General features: G+C 36.0%; 1 protein-coding gene across 2 annotated transcripts in view; it reads left to right on the top strand.

Moving 5' to 3' along the window:
* The window catches only part of LOC111154531 (Hikeshi, heat shock protein nuclear import factor), a 40308-nt gene extending 22590 nt beyond the window's left edge, over positions 1-17718 (top strand). Inside the window, exons 3-5 of one of the 2 annotated variants that reach the window (XM_022514191.1) lie at positions 9305-9456; positions 16835-16893; positions 17639-17718. In XM_022514191.1, coding sequence (XP_022369899.1) covers positions 9305-9456; positions 16835-16893; positions 17639-17693 — 266 coding nt within the window. In that variant the 3' untranslated portion in view covers positions 17694-17718. Of the gene's footprint in view, positions 1-9304; positions 9457-16774; positions 16894-17638 lie in introns of both variants that reach the window. The other variant, XM_022514190.1, reaches the window with a different exon arrangement.
* The last annotated feature ends 1393 nt before the right edge of the window (positions 17719-19111 follow it).

Here is a 19111-nt window from a genome sequence, read left to right as displayed (position 1 = left end):
GTGCCCCTTGGTGGTTTGTTTTGAATTAAAGATATTTATCTCCCATTTTTATCATCTTCATACCATAGTTCAACATTGCAACTTTTTTTTTTTTTTTTTTTTAAGATAGATTTATTTATTTGTCAGAGAGAGAAAACAGGAACAGGGCCGAGTGGCAGGAATAGAGAGAAGCAGTCTCCCTCCGAGCAGTGAGCCTGATGCGGAATTCAGTCCCAGGACCCTGGGATCATGACCTGAGCCGAAGGCAGGCGCTTAACCAACTGAGCCACCCAGGCATCCCCAACATTGCAGCTCTTAATAGCATGTGAGTCAGATCTGGATAATTGGAAACCCAAAGGTCTATTGTAAATACTCTGTACATTTCCCCCAGAGTTCAGAATTTTCACATTTTTCAGAGTTGAATAGCAGAGGTAAACAGGATTATTTACTCACCTTTGCTTGGACTTAATCTGGTTGAGAAAAGTATTTCATGATTAAGTCCAGGTTACACTGGGAAGTTTTTTTTTTTTTTTTCCCTCCAGATTTAAAAAAAAAAATTCTAGTTAGCATATAATGTAATATTGGAAAATTTTTCAGTAGACTTCATCTTTAATTTTCTCAGTGTAGTCTTTTGAGAGATAGGCTGTTTTAATTTTTGTTTTTGATGTGTGTCCATTTCATTGGAAATCCCATTTTCCACATATACTGAAGTATTTCTTTCTAGTTCTATATTAATATTGTCAGATTTTACAGTGCTTATTAGAATTTTTTTTCTTAAATTGTTTTACTTGAATTCTGAAAGCGTAGCCTTAATAGGATCCTTAAATTGTAAGATGACTAAGAAAACTCAGCATTCACATAGTATGTGCTTGTGTCCATTTATAATGGTTTAAACATCTGTTAAAACCTGTAACAAGTGTGAATAATGAGATGCCATGTAATGTTAACTTTAAGAAATTTTGGTTCACAGTATTTAGGGAACATGAGTACAGTGTTTAAATAAAGGTTTAAAATTTTGATTCCAAATTTAGAAGGTGAAAACAGTTTTTCTTACCAAAAATATGTAACTGAAAGAACTTGTATTATGCATATTTATGCACAGTTATATACATATGTCTGTCAAAGGTAAATATTTATGGAGTTCATATCTATTTGAAGAGTTTGTTTAGACACATCCACGTACTCTCATACACACAGAGTTCAACTTAAAACCTTCCTTTTCTCTGTAGGTTAACTATTTTTAAAGTGTTTCACGAGACAATGAGGAAATGGTTCAATGCCTCAGTCAGGGAGAGTTCCAGTGACATCTGCAGTGGAGAATTATATGGAGAATGGGAAACAGAAGAGGCCCAGATTGGAAGAGCAGGTGGGGGAGTAGGACATTAGGTCAGATATAATAAAAACTTAAATGGAACTTGACAAGTATTTTTTATTGTGTTTGTAGCACTTTAACATATGATTGTACTTAATAGAAGAATAAGAAATAGTTGTTCAAATCCCCTGTGGTCTAAAGAAGAGAGATCATATATTTATATGAATAAAATAGAATACTGAATACTCTTGTTAGGGAAAAAGGTAATTTAATGTTTCAGGCCTTCAGAGTAAATTGGGCACCTTATGGTAGGGTTTTATCCTCTTTCTTTCCTTCTCCCCCTATCTTTCTTTTCTTTCTTCTTTTTTTTTCTTACCCTGGCCCTACTTTGAGGTATTGTTAGTTTGGAATGAAATTCTAGAAGTATCCCTATTCAAATATCAAAAAATTCTCTTTAACACAACTTTATTTTGAAATAATTTTATTTACTTACTTAGAAATAATTTTTTTTAAAGATATTATTTATTTATTTGACATACAGAGATCACAAGTAGGCAGACAGGCAGGCAGAGAGAGAGGAGGAAGCAGGCTCCCCACAGAGCAGAGAGCCCGACGCGGGGCTCGATCCCAGGACCCTGAGACCATGACCCGAGCTGAAGGCAGAGGCTTTAACCCACTGAGCCACCCAGGCGCCCCAGAAATAATTTTAAAATTAGAGAAAAATGACAAGAATAGTATGAAGAATTCTTAAATTCTCCCACATTCATCAATTTTGCTACATTTTATTTATTATTCTCTGAGATCTATAAGTGTGTGTGTGTGTGTGTGTGTGTGTGTGTGTGTGTGTGTGTGTATTTTTTCCTGAAACTTTGAGAATAAGTTGTAGACGTTATGCTCCATGACTCCTAACTACATCAGAGTATGTTTCCTTGAACAAAGATATTCTCGTATCTAATCATAGTATCATTATCAAATTCAGCAAACTTAGTATTAATATAATACTCTTGTCTAATATACAATATACATTAAAATTTTGCCAATTTTCTTAATAATGCCATTAGTAACAGGCATTATTCCCTCCATCTAGGATTGTTAGGATTGTTAGGATTGTGCATTACATTTAATTGTCTTTAGTCTTTAAATCTGGCATAGTTACGCAGCCTTTCTTTGTTATGACAGTGACATTAAAAATAACCATATAAAAAGGCTTAGCACCCAAGAAGAATTTTTTTTTAAATTAAAAAAAAAATTTTTTTTAAATTAAAAAAAATTTTTTTTTTAAATTAAAAAAAAAATTTTTTTTTAAAGATTTTATTTATTTATTTGACAGACAGAGATTACAAGGAGGCAGAGAGGCAGGCAGAGAGGAGGAAGCAGGCTCCCTGCTGAGCAGAGAGCCCGATGTGGGGTTTGATCCCAGGACTCTGAGATCATGACCTGAGCCGAAGGCAGAGGCTTTAACCCACTGAGCCACCCAGGCGCCCCACCCAAGAAGAATTTTTAAGAAATGGTAAAATTAAGGGCACCTGGGTGGCTCAGTGGGTTAAGAAATGTTAAAATTAGAGTTTCTTATAAATCATCATTTGAATTTCTTCTATATACTTCTGCTCTTTTCTTTTTGGGCTTGCCGCCATATTTTAATGTCATCACTTAGGCTTTCTGTGCACATGATATAATTTCATGTAACTCAGTTGCCAGGAAGAAATTTTTGAACTTATTCTAGTTTTTGTTTTAAAATTGGGTTGAGCTTGTCAAAGGAATTAGGAAGGACAACAAGAGTTCAAGATGCTACTCAGCCTATTCACATGAAAATAGAGCTAGTGAGCCAGAATGGGAAGGAACCATTTACTTCCTGACATTTCTTGGCTTGCTTTCTTGAGTGGCTTATTGTGAAGTAAGTAATGCATAAAAATCAGTGAAGAGTTCATATCATGGAATTTGGTATAAACAGGTAGGATCATGAATAAGCTTCAGCTTTAGAGCTTGATAGACTCATTTTGAATCTCAGTTACTAGCTGTGTAGTCTTGATTAAGTTATTTCACCTTGGAATTTCAGGTAAAATGGATTTCATACCTATAGTGCAAATGTTTGTTACAAGCATTAGAAATAACAAATGCAAAATGTATAATAGTGCTTGGCATATAGTTTGTACTCAAGGAATAGTTAGTATGTTTTTGTAAAATCATAGAAAGATCTAGGAAAGATCTTATGAAGAAAATAAAAACTACTCAGAAAGTTTAACTGTTACTTTTCCCATTAGAATGTAAGCTCCTTGAGAGTAGGGACTGTTTGTATCTTTTACTGTGTATTCTTTAGAATGTATAGAGCACAGTGATGGACTTAGATACTTGGGAAATATTGCTTGTTTAAATACATTTTAGACATTCAAATTCAAGAAATATTGTAATGTCAGATACATTAGCAGCTTTATCTGGTTTAAAATATTTATTGTTGATAAACCTTTGGTAGTTACGTTGCTCTTGAACTATGCATGAGTGAAAAATGTAATTCCGGGCTTGTCATGCTATCAATAGAAATGAAGTAAAGAGGTTTTAGAAATATATATTTGATTTCTAATTTAATACCAAGAAGCCTTTTATGCAGGCATAGTTAAGCTGTTTTATGTAGCTTTTTTGCATATGTCATGTTCAAATGCCACTTTATAGTGAATTACTTATTTTTGTCATAGTGTTTTCTTTAGTCATCTCTGTTGCCATGAACACATACAGTATCTTTACCAGTGGATTTCCTTTTAGTTTTTTAGTTTTATTCCGTTGTAGAAGTCTTATAAAGAATAGAGACCACATTTGCTTGTATATTTTTAAAAAGTCATTCTATCTTGCAATTACTATATGAATCTGCCGGACCATCTTACAAATCTAAAATGCATTTGATGATACTGGTAATCTTGTTTTTCCTATATTGTGAAACATTTTGCTTTTTCATCCAAGGAATTATTTCATCATTACTCATTAATTGCTCTCAACCATGCAAAAAAAGAAAAAAAAAGTTTGAAATAATAAGAAAATGGAAGAGTGATGGAATTACTTAGAGCAGAGGTTGGCACACTTAAAAAAAAATTTTGAGAAAGCGTGAGCAAGAGTGAGTGAGCATGAGCTGGGTGGAAGGGAGTTTGAAGGGGAAGGGTCAAAGAGAGGGAGAAGCACACTCCCTTGAAGAGTAATTGAAAAGACTTTACTTTATCTCAGTAGAGTTGACAGTCTGGGAGTATTTGTCAAAAATATTTACCTGCAAAAATACCTGTCATTGCTGCCTGATGCACTGACAACGAATGAGGCAAAAATAGGCTGACTACAAAGCTTGGGAGGAAAGGCTGGGAATAAAATACCTTGTGTTTTTTTTTTTTTTTTTTTTTTTTAAGATTATTTATTTATTTGAGAGGGGGAGAGAGAGTACATGAGCAGGGGGGAGGGGCAGAGGGAGAAGCAAACCCATCACTGAGCAGGGAGCCCAATGTGGGACTTGATCCCAGGACCCTGAGATCATGACTCGAGCTGAAGGCAGATGTCTAACCAACTGAGCCACCCAGGTACCCTGGCATAAGATACTTTGGGGAATAAGGGCTTTGAGTTCTTGGACCTGGAAATTTTTGGAAACCTCAAAGACAGTACACGGTTAGGGCTGTGCACATGCTCAGAAAAGAGCTAAAAAGGTTCTAAGTTTTCACTTCTGGTTAACTTTGGGGCTTACATAAGCAGGAAGTGAAGGCTAATGCAGAGTTGAAAAACTACCTGGCTAGTATTAAAGGGATGTCCCAAACATAGAACCCATCTGCAAAGACTGGGAGAATTTTTGGGTTCCACGCTTTTAAGGAAATACCTTTCTTTTTTTTTTTTTTTTTTTTTAATTATTTGTCAGAGAGAGAGAGAGGGAGAGAGAGCAAGCACAGGCAGACAGAATGGCAGGCAGAGGCAGAGGGAGAAGCAGGCCCCCCGATGAGCAAGGAGCCCGATGCGGGACTCGATCCCAGAACGCTGGGATCATGACCCGAGCTGAAGGCAGCTGCTTAACCAACTGAGCCACCCAGGCATCCCAAGGAAATACCTTTCTAATCACCAGCTGACCACTAAGCCAATAGAAATGTCACTCACTTGTTGCACATGACAAAAAATACAGACTTTGCAGTATTGGTTTAGAAGTTATTGAGGAAACAACAAATATTAACAATAAACCCTGAGGGGGGGGAACCTGATTTCTAGATTTGTTGAATTACAATATTCAGCATCCTGTTTTCAACAAAAAGGAAGTATGCAAAGAAATAAGAATATATGGCCCTTTCAGAGAAGAAATGAACAGAATCTGTCCCTAGGAAATGTTTAACATTGCATTTACTGAGAGTTAAAGGAAACCAGGAGAATAACATGCCATCAAATAGAAAATATTAATAGAGAAATTATAAAAAGGAACTAAATATAAGTGATAGAGCTGAAAAGTACAGTAGCAAATGGAGTTCACTACAGGTTTTCAATAGATTTGAGTAGGTTGATGAAAGAATCCGTGAACTTGAAGAACGTGAACTTTTCAACTTGAAAAGCTGAAAGCAAAAGAAGAAACATGAACAGTCTCTCAGACACCGTCAAGTATACCAACATATGCACATTAGCAGTCCCAGAAGGAGGAGAGAGATGGGGTGGAAAGAGTACTTGAAGAAAGTTTTCTGAAGCTTTCTGAATTTGATGAGAAACATTACACACTTAAGAATTTAAGTAAACTCCACGTAGGATAAACTCCATACCAAAACATATCATAAAGAGAAAATGGCAAGAGAAGCAACTCATCAAATGACAAGATTCTTAGTAAGATTAACAGCTGGTTTCCATTAACAGCGGAGTCCAAAAACAGTGGGATGGTATAAAGCACTGAAAGAAAAACAGTCAAGAATTCTTTTGAAAGTGTCCATCAGAAATGAAGAAGGGTTCGTGGGTGGCTCAGTCACTTAAACGTCTGATTCTTGATTTTGGCTCAGGTCATGATCTCAGGGTCATGAGATCCAGCCCTGCATTGAGCTCCATGCTTAGCTCGGAGTCTGCTTGAGGTTCTCTTTCCCTCTCTCTGCCCCTCCTGCCACGTGTGTGTGTGCTCTGTCTCTCTCAAATCTTAAAAAAAAAAATGAAGACATTGTCAGATGAACTGTGAAAATCATTACTCCAAGACTTAGCCTATAAGAGAGACTAAAGACAGCTCTTCAGACTGAAAAGAGAGGGTATGAGATAGTATTTGAATTCCCATGAAGGCAAAAGGAATACAGGTAAAGGTAACTAGTTAATCATAAAAATCAGTATTGTACATTTTGTTTATAACTCTTTCCCTCCCTATTTGATGTAAAAAACAACTTTGTAAAATGGAAACTGTAGGGTGCCTGGGTGGCTCAGTTGGTTAAGTGTCTGCCTTTGGCTCAAGTCATGATGCCAGGATCCTGGGATCAAGCCCGGCAATGGGCTCCCTGCTTGCGCAGTGGGGAGTCTGCTTCTCCCTCTGCTCCTCCCCCCATTCCTGCTCTCTCCCTCTCGCTCACTGGCTCTGCTCTCTCTCAAACAAAACCTTAAAAAATGGAAACTGTAAACCTATGTTTATGGGCATGCTATGTATAAAGAAATAATTTATGACAACACATAGGGAGAGAAATTACATAGCAAAGTTTTTGTCTACTACTGATACTAAGTTGGCATTAATCCAAACTAGGTTGTTATAATTAAGAAATTTATACTAATCCCTACTATAGCCATTAAGGGGAAAACAAAAAATCTATAGTAAAAGAAATGGTAGAATTAAAATGGTACACTAGCAAGTGTCTATTTAACACAAAACTAAATTCTCCAATTAAAAGGCAGAAACTTGCAGAATGGATAAAAAAACATAATCCAACTATTGATTGAGACACAAAATAGTTGAAAGTAAAGGATGGGGGGCACCTGGGTGGCTCAGTGGGTTAAGCCGCTGCCTTCGGCTCAGGTCATGATCTCAGGGTCCTGGGGATCGAGTCCCGCATCGGGCTCTCTGCCCAGTGGGGAGCCTGCTTCCTCCTCTCTCTCTCTGCCTGCCACTCTGCCTACTTGTGATCTCTGTCAAATAAATAAATAAATTCTTAAAAAAAAAAAAAAAGAAAAAGGATGGAAAAAGATACATACAAACAGTAACTAAAAGAGCTTGAGTGGATGGACTAAAGTCAGACTAAATAGATGTATGACAAAAATTATTATGTGCAATAAAGACATTATATAATGATAAAAGGGTCAATCTATCGGAAAGTTAATAACAGTTATAAACTTGTTTGCACCTACCAACAGAACCTCAAAATACATGAAGCAAAACTTGGCAGAATTGAAGGGAGAAAATAGTTGAACAATAATTGTTGGAAACTTCAATTCCCTACTTTCATTAATGGATAGAATGACTGGACAGAAGGTCATCAAGGAAATAGAAGACTTGAGGGGCACCTGGTGGCTCAGTTGTTAAGTTTCTGCCTTTGGCTCAGGTGATCCCTGGGTCCTGGGATTGAGCTCTGCCTAGGGCTCCCTGTCTGGCAGGGAGCCTGCTTTTCCCTCTCTCACTACCCCTGCTTGTGTTCCCTCTCTTGCTCTGTCTCTCTGTATCAGATAAATAAACACAATCTTTAAAAAAAAAAAAAAAAGAATAGAAGACTTGAACACTATAAACCACCCAGACCTAACAGACTTACATAGAACTTTCTACCCAACAACAGCAGAACACATTCTTCTCAAATGCACATGGAGCATTTTCTTGGATAGACCGTATGTTAGGTTACTGTAAAACAAGTCTCAGTATATTTAAAGACTGAAATCATACAAAGTATGTTCTCTAAACACAATGATAGAAGTAACAAATCTAGAAAATTCATAAATACATGGAAATATAAAATATAATAAAACCATTAATTTAAAAATACTAAAATTATTTTAAACCAGTCCTATTTAGTGACAGGTGTGTGTGTATTTTTAAATCACAGAAGAATAAATAGTTTTTATTCATATGCTTGAAAATTTAAGGAGAGTTTTGATATTTGTAAGGTGTATTCTAGTTATTAGGAATATGTGTTTTTGTTCTTCTGTATTTGGTTAAACATTTTATAGTCCTATGAAAACAGCAGATAACCAAAAATCTATTTTATAATTTTTTTTTTCCTTTAGACTAACTTTTCTGATAGTCTTATGTAGACTAAAGAAATTGGCTTCTATTTTCCCCATAGAAATTAGATGGCATTTACAGGCTCAGGTGTATACTTAATGACACACTGATTTTTATTTTATTTTATTTTTTTGGGGATTTATTTATTTGACAGAGATCACAAGTAGGCAGAGAGGTGGGCAGAGAGAGAAAGGGAAGCAGGCTCCCCGCTGAGCAGAGAGCCTGATGCGGGGCTCAATCCCAGGACCCTGGGATCATGACCTGAGCCGAAGGCAGAGGCTTTAACCCACGAGCCACCCAGGCGCCCCCACACTGATTTTTAAAGGGAAAAAGTTACTATTTTCTGTGATAAGCTTTTTTCTTGCCTGTTTGATAGCATCAGGTGTTATATGGGGTGATTCATGACATTTAGTAAAATATGACATGTCATTTATCAGTAATAGTAGTAATTTAAGATCTTTCTTCAGTGGAATAATGAGAAAATGCTAAAACTAGTTTAAAAAATCTTTAAAAATATCCTTTCTTTGGAGTTAGCTTTGAGAATTTTTAAATGTAATTAATGCTTATTTATTTTTCTTATTCTGTTACTTTCTGTTTCTACCTACATTAATTATAATATGTTTTTGAAAAGTAACAGCTGTTTTTCTGGTGGGGAAAATTTTAGTTTTCTTATTCTTTGTTAATGTGATAAAAACTAGCCTTTTACATTTTTTTGAAAAGAGACAAATGTTCATATAACAATTTTTTAGTGAATGTAGATCAGAGGTTTTCCACATACTTAACAAAGGAATTTTTATGGCTACAAGTTAAATTTGAAATTTGTGGTACATGTTAATTTTTTTCAGGAGAAGGAAGCCAACACCCTTTTGGAGCCATGAATATTGTCCGGACTCCATCTGTTGCTCAGATTGGAATTTCAGTGGAATTATTGGACAGTTTGGCTCAGCAGACTCCAGTAGGCAATGCTGCTGTATCCTCAGTTGACTCATTCACTCAGGTAACGCAGTACACATTATCTTCCAAAAAAGTTTTTAAACCAAATTCTATATATTTTTTTAAGATTTTTATTTATTTATTTGAGAGAGAGAGCATGAGCAGGGGGGAGGGGCAGGAAACAGGCTCCCCCTGAGCAGGGAGCCTGATAGAGGTCTAATCTCAGGACCCTGGGATCATGACCTGAGTTGAAGGTAAACACCTTACCAGCTGAGCCACCCAGGTGCCCTCCAAATTCTGTACTTTAAAAACTAACCTGGTGGTTGAAAACATGTAAAAAAGAAGGTAAACATGTATGGTGTAAGTTATTGGCTTCCATGGATAATTTAAGTTTGCCTGCTTTCTTCTATAGGTATTTTAAAATTTGTAAATGCTTTGATGAGACTTGTTTTTATGCTGGTGAAATAGCTCAAAGTGATTTAAAAATGGGATTAAATATTAGCTTTTTCTTATTCCCTCCCAGCTAGTATGCTAGGCTGTGGGTATACAGTTGTGAACCAGATAAGCAAGATCCTTGTCTTCATGGAGCTTAAAGTGACATAATTCCATGATGGTTGACTTTTAACCTCTTTAAGGCAAAGGCCTGAACAGGAGAATAATGGAGGTAGAGGTGTAGCTAATGCAGAGTCTCTAAGGTAGAAATCTGAAGAGTAATATGAAGGTCTTTGTGATTGGAGTCGAGTGAGCAAGGGTGAGAGATGGGAGATAATTGGGGAGGGGGCTGCAGGATAAAATCATATGGTACCTCATTGGCCTTTATAAGGATTCTGATTAATTTTTTAAAAAGATTTTATTTATTTACGAGAGAGAGAGAGCATGTACACATGAAAGCAGGAGGGAGGGGCAAAGGGAGAGAGACAAGCAGCCTTCCCACTAAGCAGGGAGCCAAATGCCGGGCTTGATCCCAGGACCCTGGGATCATGACCTGAGCCAAAGGCAGACATTTAACTGACTGAGTCACCCAGGGTCCCCTATAAGAACTTTGACTCAAATTCTGTTTGGAAGAGAAGAAATAAGAGTTTTGAGCAGAAGAGTAATGGGATCTAACTTCTATTTCTAAAGGATCACTTTCGCATTTTGGGTAGACACTGTTGTGGGAAGAAAGAAGTCAGTTAGGAGGCTCTTGTGAACATTAGATGACAGATGATGATGACTTGAACCAGGGAAGTTTGGGGAGGTGGAAGTGAAGGTAATTAAAAGTACTGGCATACCTCGTTTATTGCGCTTCACTTTATTGCGCGTTGCTGGTATTGTGTTTTTCACCTAATGAAGGTTTGTGGCAACCCTGCATGGAGCAGATCTGTTGGTGCCATTTTTCCAGCAGCATTTGCCCACTTTGTATCTCTTTGTCATGTTTTGGTAATTCTTGGAACATTTCAAACTCTTTCATTGTATTTGTAACGGTGATCTGTCATCAGTGATCTTTAGTACTATTGTAATTCTTTTGGGGCACCACAAACAGCCCATATAAGATGAAGAACTTAATCGATAAGTGTGTTTTCTGATTGCTTCACCTACCAACTGTTCTGCGTTTTTCTCCCTCTTCTTGGGCCTCCCTATTTCCTGAGACACAACAATATTGAAATTAGGCCAATTAATTATCCTACAATGGCCTTTAAGGGTTCAAGTAAAAGGAGGAGTCAATCCATGAGGCAAACTTCATTGTTGTCTTATTTTAAGAAATTGCCACAGCCACCCCAACCTTCAGAAACTACCACCCTGATCAGTCAGCAGCCATCAACATCAAGGCAAGATGCTCTACCAGCAAAAAGATTACGACTTGCTGAACGCTCAGATGATGTTTAGCATTTTTTAGCAATAAAGTATTTTTTAATGAAGGTATGTACATTTTTAAAGACATAATGCTATTTACACACCTAGTAGACTACAGTATAGTGTAAACAGAACTTTTATGTGCACTAGGAAACCAAAAAATTCATTTGACTCACTTTATTGCAGTGGTCTGGAACTGAACTGCAATATGTCTGAGGTATGCCTGTAATTGATTTCTGGAACTAATGTGAAGATGGAGCCAGTAGTGTTTCATGATGTGGATCACATGAAAGGTCTGAGATTAAAGAGAGACATCAATTATAGCCCAAGGATATTGGCTTGAGGAATTTGAACACAGGAATATTATGAAAAGAGCAAGTATGGGCTGGGAGTGGAATCAGGAGTTGGATTTTTGGTTGTACTATGGGATACCTGTTAGATATCCAGCTGGAGATGACAAGTGTAGAGTTCAAGAAAGAGTTCTGGGATATGGATAAAAATGTGAGAGTCATCAGTGTAATGATAATATCCAAAGTTTTGAAGGGTGTATGATTACTAGGGAAGTAATTAAATGGAAAAATTGGCTATTGACTGAGCTCTGGGGCCATTTCAAATTTGAGAAGCTGAAGAGATGAAGACAAAAAGAGCAGCCTGAAGTAGAAGGAGACCCAGAAAGTGATGTTTTGGAAGCCAAGCAAAGCCTGGTTTTTAAGAAGCAAGAAGCCTCAATAGTATCACACTGCTGATGAGTTAAGATGAGGGCTAAGAAGTATCCAGTGGACTCAGCAAGATGGAAGTCATTAAAAAATTAGAAAAGAGTTTAGAGAGTAGAAGGGGAGTTTGGAGTGAGTTGGAGAGGAGGAAGTGGGAACAGTGAATATAGATGACTCTTGATGAGTGTGGTTATAGAGGGTAGCAGATAAATGGTTTGGTTGCTTGAGGGGGCAGTGGGACAAGGATTTTTTTGTTTTTACTATTTTTTTTGTTTTTACTGTTTTTAATGGGAGATAATTACATCATGTTTGATGAGAATGAAGCATTAAAGCTGATGTTGCAGGAGAGTGGAGAGAGTTGCTGAACTCCTTGAATAGAAATGAGAGCACATTAGATTGGATAATGCATAGTATGCATAGTACGCATGGCTATATGAATACAGGTGCAGGAGGGTTGTTAAATGTGATGAGAACTTGTGCACGTTTTCTCTTGATACCTTCACTTTGCTCAGTGAAACCGGAAACAAGGTCATTAGCTAAGATTGAGGGGAAAGGAGTATTGGAAATTTAAAGAAAAGGATTATTAACCAAGTCCTCTAGGAGAGGAGAAGGGTGAATGGACTAGGGAACCCCTTATGAGTTTGCTGGGCCCCATACTCTTGAGGGTTGTGGCCATGAATTTAAAGTCAGACTTCTCACATGATTTCTTGAGAACAGGGTGAGTTAAGAATGACAGAGTCTGGGTCTTAATTCTTTTTTCTTCCCAGTAATTAAAAAAATAAACTGCTATGCTGAAAAAGCAAGTTGTAAAGCAGGAGTTAGTAGTATCCCATATAGACTGTGTTAGAAAAATGTCTGAAAAATGCATACCAAAGTGATGTTATCCCTGGAAACGGGCAAGGAGACTTTTTATTCTATATATATGTAAGATATTTGAGCTTTTAAAATCATACATATTTTTATGAAACATTTTATTATGAAATATTTTACATATGTAGGAAAGTACATTCCTCCAGTATTTATTGTATGCCTACTGCGTGCCAGGAATTTTCTAAGCATGAACAGATACAAATAGCTAGACAACATAATAGCTGTCCTTGTAGAGCTCGCTTTATAATGCAGTATATATGAAGACTTCTGAATGTCTTCTACCTAGATTTAATTGATATTTGCCATATTTGCTACTAATGAAAAAGAAAACAAAAGGTATTTCTGATACAGCTTGCTGGCATGTTTCTCTTCTTCCTAGTTCTTCCCCAGTTAGCTACTCTTCTAACCAAATTATCTTTGCCATCCTGTGTTAGTACTTTTAAAAGAAACATTCATAAGTATCCACAAAATATGTATGGCATTATTTGTTAAAACATGTTTCTAATATATACTCTTAGTTACTCTTATTACTTCATTTAGTTTTTACTAATAGTACATGTACATGGCTTAAAACATCAGATGGTTTTACATGCAGAACAGTTGTCCTGTTAATACTTCTTATATTCTGCTCTTACTCTGTTCCTCAAAAGCAGTCACCTTCAGCCTCTCCCACTTTTTTTTCTTTACCTATTTCTTCTTGTATTTACTTCCATGTTTCAGAAGAAACTTGCTTAATCTCTTTTCAACCAGTTTATTTGCTATAGGTGTTTTCCATCGACTTCCCCATACCTAATGTGATTTAGTGCTCTCACTCCTCTGCTTTCCAGAATTCAGAGTTGTCTTTTCTCCCTACCTTTTTTTTTAAAGGTATTATTTTTTTAAAAGATTTATTTATTTATTTTAGAGAGAGAATGATAGGGAGGGAGAGGGAAAAGAGAGACAGAATCTCAAGCAGGCCTAGGGCAGAGCCTGATAGGGAGCTCGGTGCCATGATCCCAAGGTCACAACCTGAGCTGAAACCGAGACTCGGACACCTGACTGACTGTGCCACCGAGGTGCCCCTAAAAGGTTTTATTTTTAAGTAATCTCTACACCCATTGTGATGCTTGAGCTCACAACCTGGAGTTGCATGATCTACTGACTGAGCCAGCCAGATGTCCCCACACCTTCTTATTATAGATTTTCACTAAATTAATATTTAGAGTTTTCAGTATTATGATCAGGTAAATATTTTTCAGAACTGAACCAGGTGTAGTACTATGGTTACATTTCCTTTCTAGAATGACTTTTTATTTTCCTTGGTTAATAAATGCTTCATTTTTTTCCTTTGTGTCGATTGCTATATCCACAATATAAATTCCTGTTCAGTATATTTTTAAAAAGCAATTTTAAATTTGTTTTGGAAACATCGCTCTTGAAACTCTTCTTTGTTCTTCTGTGGATTGATTATTTTCTGGGTCTTTTGCATAACTGTAGTCAAGGTATTCTTTTCTTTAACCATTATTGTAGAAATTCTTTTCATTTCTCTTCTCTGTTGCAGTCTTTTTTTTTCTTCTATTTTCCATTCTTGTTGACTTACTACCCCTTTGCATGTTTTTAAAATGATTATAAATGGTATACTGTACAGATTTCTACAACTTGGTATTGTTCACTCAGCATTATTTTTAAGACTTACCTGTCTTGATACATGGAATAAATCTAGTCTATTTTAATTGACTTGTATAGTTGTATAGTATGTCATTGTATGAATGAGACAGTTTTTTCATTTCCCTATTAATAGATATTCTCACTAATATTTAAGACCTTAAATTTTTGCCAAACTGCTGGGTGAAATTTGAATGTCACTGTTGTTTTGGTTTGTATTTCTTGGTGACTGGTGAAGTTGAGCATCTTTTCTCATCTTGACCTCATTTGTATTTTTTTTTTTAATTGGAATTGACCATTTATATATTTTGCCCAATTTTCTATTGTATTTTTTGACACTTCTTAATTTTAACTTTCTGGGAAGAGGCCTTTATGTATTCTGGGTAATAGTCTTCTGTTCTAGATGTTATAATTCTCCTAGCATGTTGCTTGTCTTTTAATGTTGTTTTTGATATCTTTTGCATGCAGACATTATATTTTTGTGTAGACAATCAGTTGTTTCTTTTATTATTATCATTATTATTATTTTTGCATTGGCTAAGTCGTTCCTATGTTATCCTAATGTGTGAAGGTGTTATGTTCTCATAGGTACTAAAGCTTTAATTGAAAGCTAGTCTTTTTTCTTTTTTAAACTCTGAGTTAATAGCATCTTTGTTATATATCATGTTGTCATATGTTTAGACTTGTTTCTGGTTTCTCTGTTCTATTCCAATTAGTTTGCCTGTCCCTTTGCCAGTAAAAGTCTTACTAATATCTGCTAGGCCTAAGTCCCTCCTCTTACTTATGAACATAAGCTTATGTATTCTGCATACTAATTTTAGTATCAGCTTACTGAGTTTTATGAAAAACTTTATTGGATTTTGTTGGAAATAACATTGGTCTTATAGTTGCTTTATTTTTTTTTTTAAAGATTTTATTTATGTATTTGACAGAGATCACAAGTAGGCAGAAAGGCAGGCAGAGAGAGGGGGAAAGCAGGCTCCCTGCTGAGCAGAGAGCCAGATGCAGGGCTCCATCTCAGGACCCTGGGCTCCATCCCAGGACCCTGGGATCATGACCTGAGCCGAAGACAGAGGCTTTAAGCCACCAAGCCACCCAGGCGCCCCGAGGTCTTAGAGGTTTAATTTGGGGAGAATTGCTTCCATTATGCATGTCTTCCCATCTGTGAACATGTATCTTTTCACTGAATGTGGTGTATAGATCCTTTAGTTTGTTTTCTTTCCTATCTCTCAAGACAGTCTTGAAATATTTTCCTAGGTATTTACAGATTTTGTTTTTATTCTGAGTTGGATCTTTTAAAAGATTTTTATTTATTTGTCAGAGAGAGCAAGAGCGCACAAACAGGGGAAACAGCAGGCAGAGGGAGAAGCAGGCTCTCTGCTGAGTAAGGAGCCTGATGCGGAGCTCAATCACAGGACCCTGGGATCATGACCTGAGCTTAGACACTCAGGTCACTAAACTGACTGAGCCACCCAGGTGTCCCTCTGAATTAAATCTTTTTTTTTTTTTTTTAAAGATTTTATTTATTTATTTGAGAGACAGACAGTGAGAGAGAGCATGAGCGAGGAGAAGGTCAGAGGGAGAAGCAGACTGCCCATGGAGCCGGGAGCCTGATGTGGGACTCGATCCTGGGACTCCAGGATCATGACCTGAGCCAAAGGCAGTCGTCCAACCAACTGAGCCACCCAGGCGACCCTGAATTAAATCTTTTAAATAAAAAGTTGCATTTTAAAATTTTGTTGTTACTGTTAAGGGTTGCTGTTGATTTTTGTTCTTTCTGATACTGATTTTTTAGTTAGTGATTTTACTGAACTCTGGATTTTAGTCCAAGTAACTTAAGCCTCCTGGATTAAACTGCCTTGATATTATTAAGCAAAAAGATAAAAGCTAATAAGGCATTTCCTCTCCTTGTATTTAGGCTTTTATCTTTCTGGCAAGAAAAAGACTTCTTACTATTTTATATGAGAAAGTAGGCTGGGATTTAAGGAGAGGGGCATAGTAGATGGTGAGGGAGAGAAAAAAGAGAGTATTTGAAGGAAAAACATTTTCTTCCTTCCCCCCCCCCAAATGAATATCTTAGGAAATTAAAATTTAAAAACCACAGAAATTCTTTGAGATATGAAGACAGTACTAAAGGCAGGTTGTTAAGATTTTATGCCACAGTGTTGTTTTATGACTTTCTTTAACTTACAGCATTAGACTGTTTAAAACTCACAGTACTTAAAACCAAGTACACTGCAGGAACATTTTAAATTAAAAATACTAAGGTGTAAGTGGAATATTCAATATAACTCATTAATCTATTCATTATTTACTTTCCAGTTCACACAAAAGATGTTGGACAACTTCTATAATTTTGCTTCATCATTTGCTGTCTCTCAGGCCCAGATGACACCAAGTCCATCTGAAATGTTCATTCCAGCAAATGTGGTTTTGAAATGGTATGGGACATTTTGTATCTCTAATATTAAGGCTTTTAGTAACCATGCATATTTTTTGCTGGTAAATGTATTTCTTTGACATTTAAACATACTCTTCTATTGTGAACATCAGCATACATTAACAGTGGCATGCCATTAAAAAGTATATTATGGAGTTCACATCAGGGAATGTTCTTACCCTAAATAGTCTTGTTATGTAGTAGCTATTTTGAATTTATAAAGACAAGAAAATACAACTGCCTATGTGTAGAGACCACAATTAAGGCTGTAAATTTTAAAATATTTTTATTTATTAGTAACCATATATGAGTCTTGAAATACAAAGCAATTTTTTGGTAAGTTTAGAAAGTCTTGGTCTGAAGTAAATATGCATAAGGCGTCAGGATGATTTTTACTGCACCCTGTACATAAATGGTTAGCTTTCCCATGATTCTGTTTTATAGGTATTCTTGTCACGTTGAATATCCCAGTGGTGGGCGATACATGAGAATTTGTTGAGCAGTGGTAGCATGGTGTAGCTTGGATAGCTCTGGAAGGTATTAGGTTTGAGCTTTGTTAAAATGTAGGTATGTGACCTTGAGCAAATTTCTCTCATCTACTCATCTATGAGATTAACTTTTTAGCTTTTTTATTTTTTATCTTAGCTTTTTAGAAGTGATACTTCGTTGTTTGCTTTTTGATAAGTCATTTGGTAGACTATGAAAGATAGAATTTTCTTGTAAAAATACGTTTTTTTCTTTTGTAGGTATGAAAACTTTCAAAGACGACTAGCACAGAACCCTCTCTTTTGGAAAACATAATTTGAATAAAATAATTTTTAATGGATTCTGAAATTTGTCATGTTTTGAAGAGAAATGCCTCCATTTAAAAGTACAAAGTCAAAAGGATCATGAAGCCAAAGTTTAAAAACTGCTTATTGACTGAAGCTTAATGAAAATCTTCATAAAAAATTAAAAACATGGAAAAATGAAAATATGTTCCTTATTAATGAGTTTTTCTCCCTTAAGCTTAAAATATTCAGAGGCAAAACACTTTGTTTTGGCTAGGATTCATTTTTTACTTAAAAATAAAGCATATTCACAATAATGTGCCAAATGCCATTGCATTCATAATATTTCGTTTAGTATTATAGTGGTTTGCTAGAGTAATTAACTTAAAATCAGCTATATCAAAATTTGGGGGACTTTTTGAAAAACATATCAAATATACATTTTTATGTACAGAAAGATTTTCAGTTTGTATTTCTTAAGATTACAAGTTTTTCCATTAACACAGGTTGGCTGTCAGTTTTATATCTGCAAATTCATACATAATTACTTGTTTGACAAAATTGCCATGGCTAAATACTGATGAGGTTTTATTTAATTCTGGTAATGTGGTAATGTTCTGAGGCATTTGTGTGTAGAATATAGGATTTAGTACATTTGCTTATTAAGTTGAAGCCATTGTGTCTCATTCAGAAGGGAGTCTTTGACTTATTTATACTAGTGACATTCATTGACCAAAAAAACCAAGTAAGCAAAGCTAGGCTCATTGGCTTGCTGCACCAAGAGAGTACAAATACCAGAGGAACTGTGGGGTATCATAAAGGAAGGGTACATATAGGAGTTTGGGGCCTCTGGTTAGTTTTAAAACATTTTGGCAAGGATTGGTGAAAATTTGGAAATTAGAGAGTTGCTGGTGCAGTTAATATCATTAAAACACATGAGCCTATGCAGAATATCATTACATCAATTTATGGTTTTATCTTGAAACAAATCTGATTGAGCTAGCATTAAGAGTTTGAGCTTAGGCAATTTGTTGTGTTGTCAAAGTTTGGTAGACTTTGGCATTTTGCAAGCTGTATGTTTTTGCAAATTGTAGTTTCTTTTTCACTTCTCAATTCTCTTCTGGTCTTTCTTCAGTCTGTGTTGAAGGATTGACCATTATTTTTTGGAGTTGTGGTCAAGCCAGGTTAGTATTGCTCTTCACTGGGTTATAATTATATATCAAGTATCCAGTGGTAGTTCTAACATAGTCTTAGGTCTTCATGTTAGTAATTGTTGACTGTTGTTGAATCATGTGACTTGACAGTGGCTATACAACAGGATTTAAGGCTCAGAACAGAAAGCATCTACCAACTGTAATAAAATTTTCAAGCAAAATGAGTATTCAACTAGAATGCAACACCAGGAGCCTAGGTTACAAAACCCAAGCTACAAAAACATATCCCAAAGTC

This window comes from Enhydra lutris, unplaced genomic scaffold, assembly GCF_002288905.1.
Source record: "Enhydra lutris kenyoni isolate GAN:26980312 unplaced genomic scaffold, ASM228890v2 scaffoldscaffold37, whole genome shotgun sequence".
NCBI lineage: Eukaryota > Metazoa > Chordata > Mammalia > Carnivora > Mustelidae > Enhydra > Enhydra lutris.
This window is presented reverse-complemented; position numbering and strand designations above follow the sequence as displayed.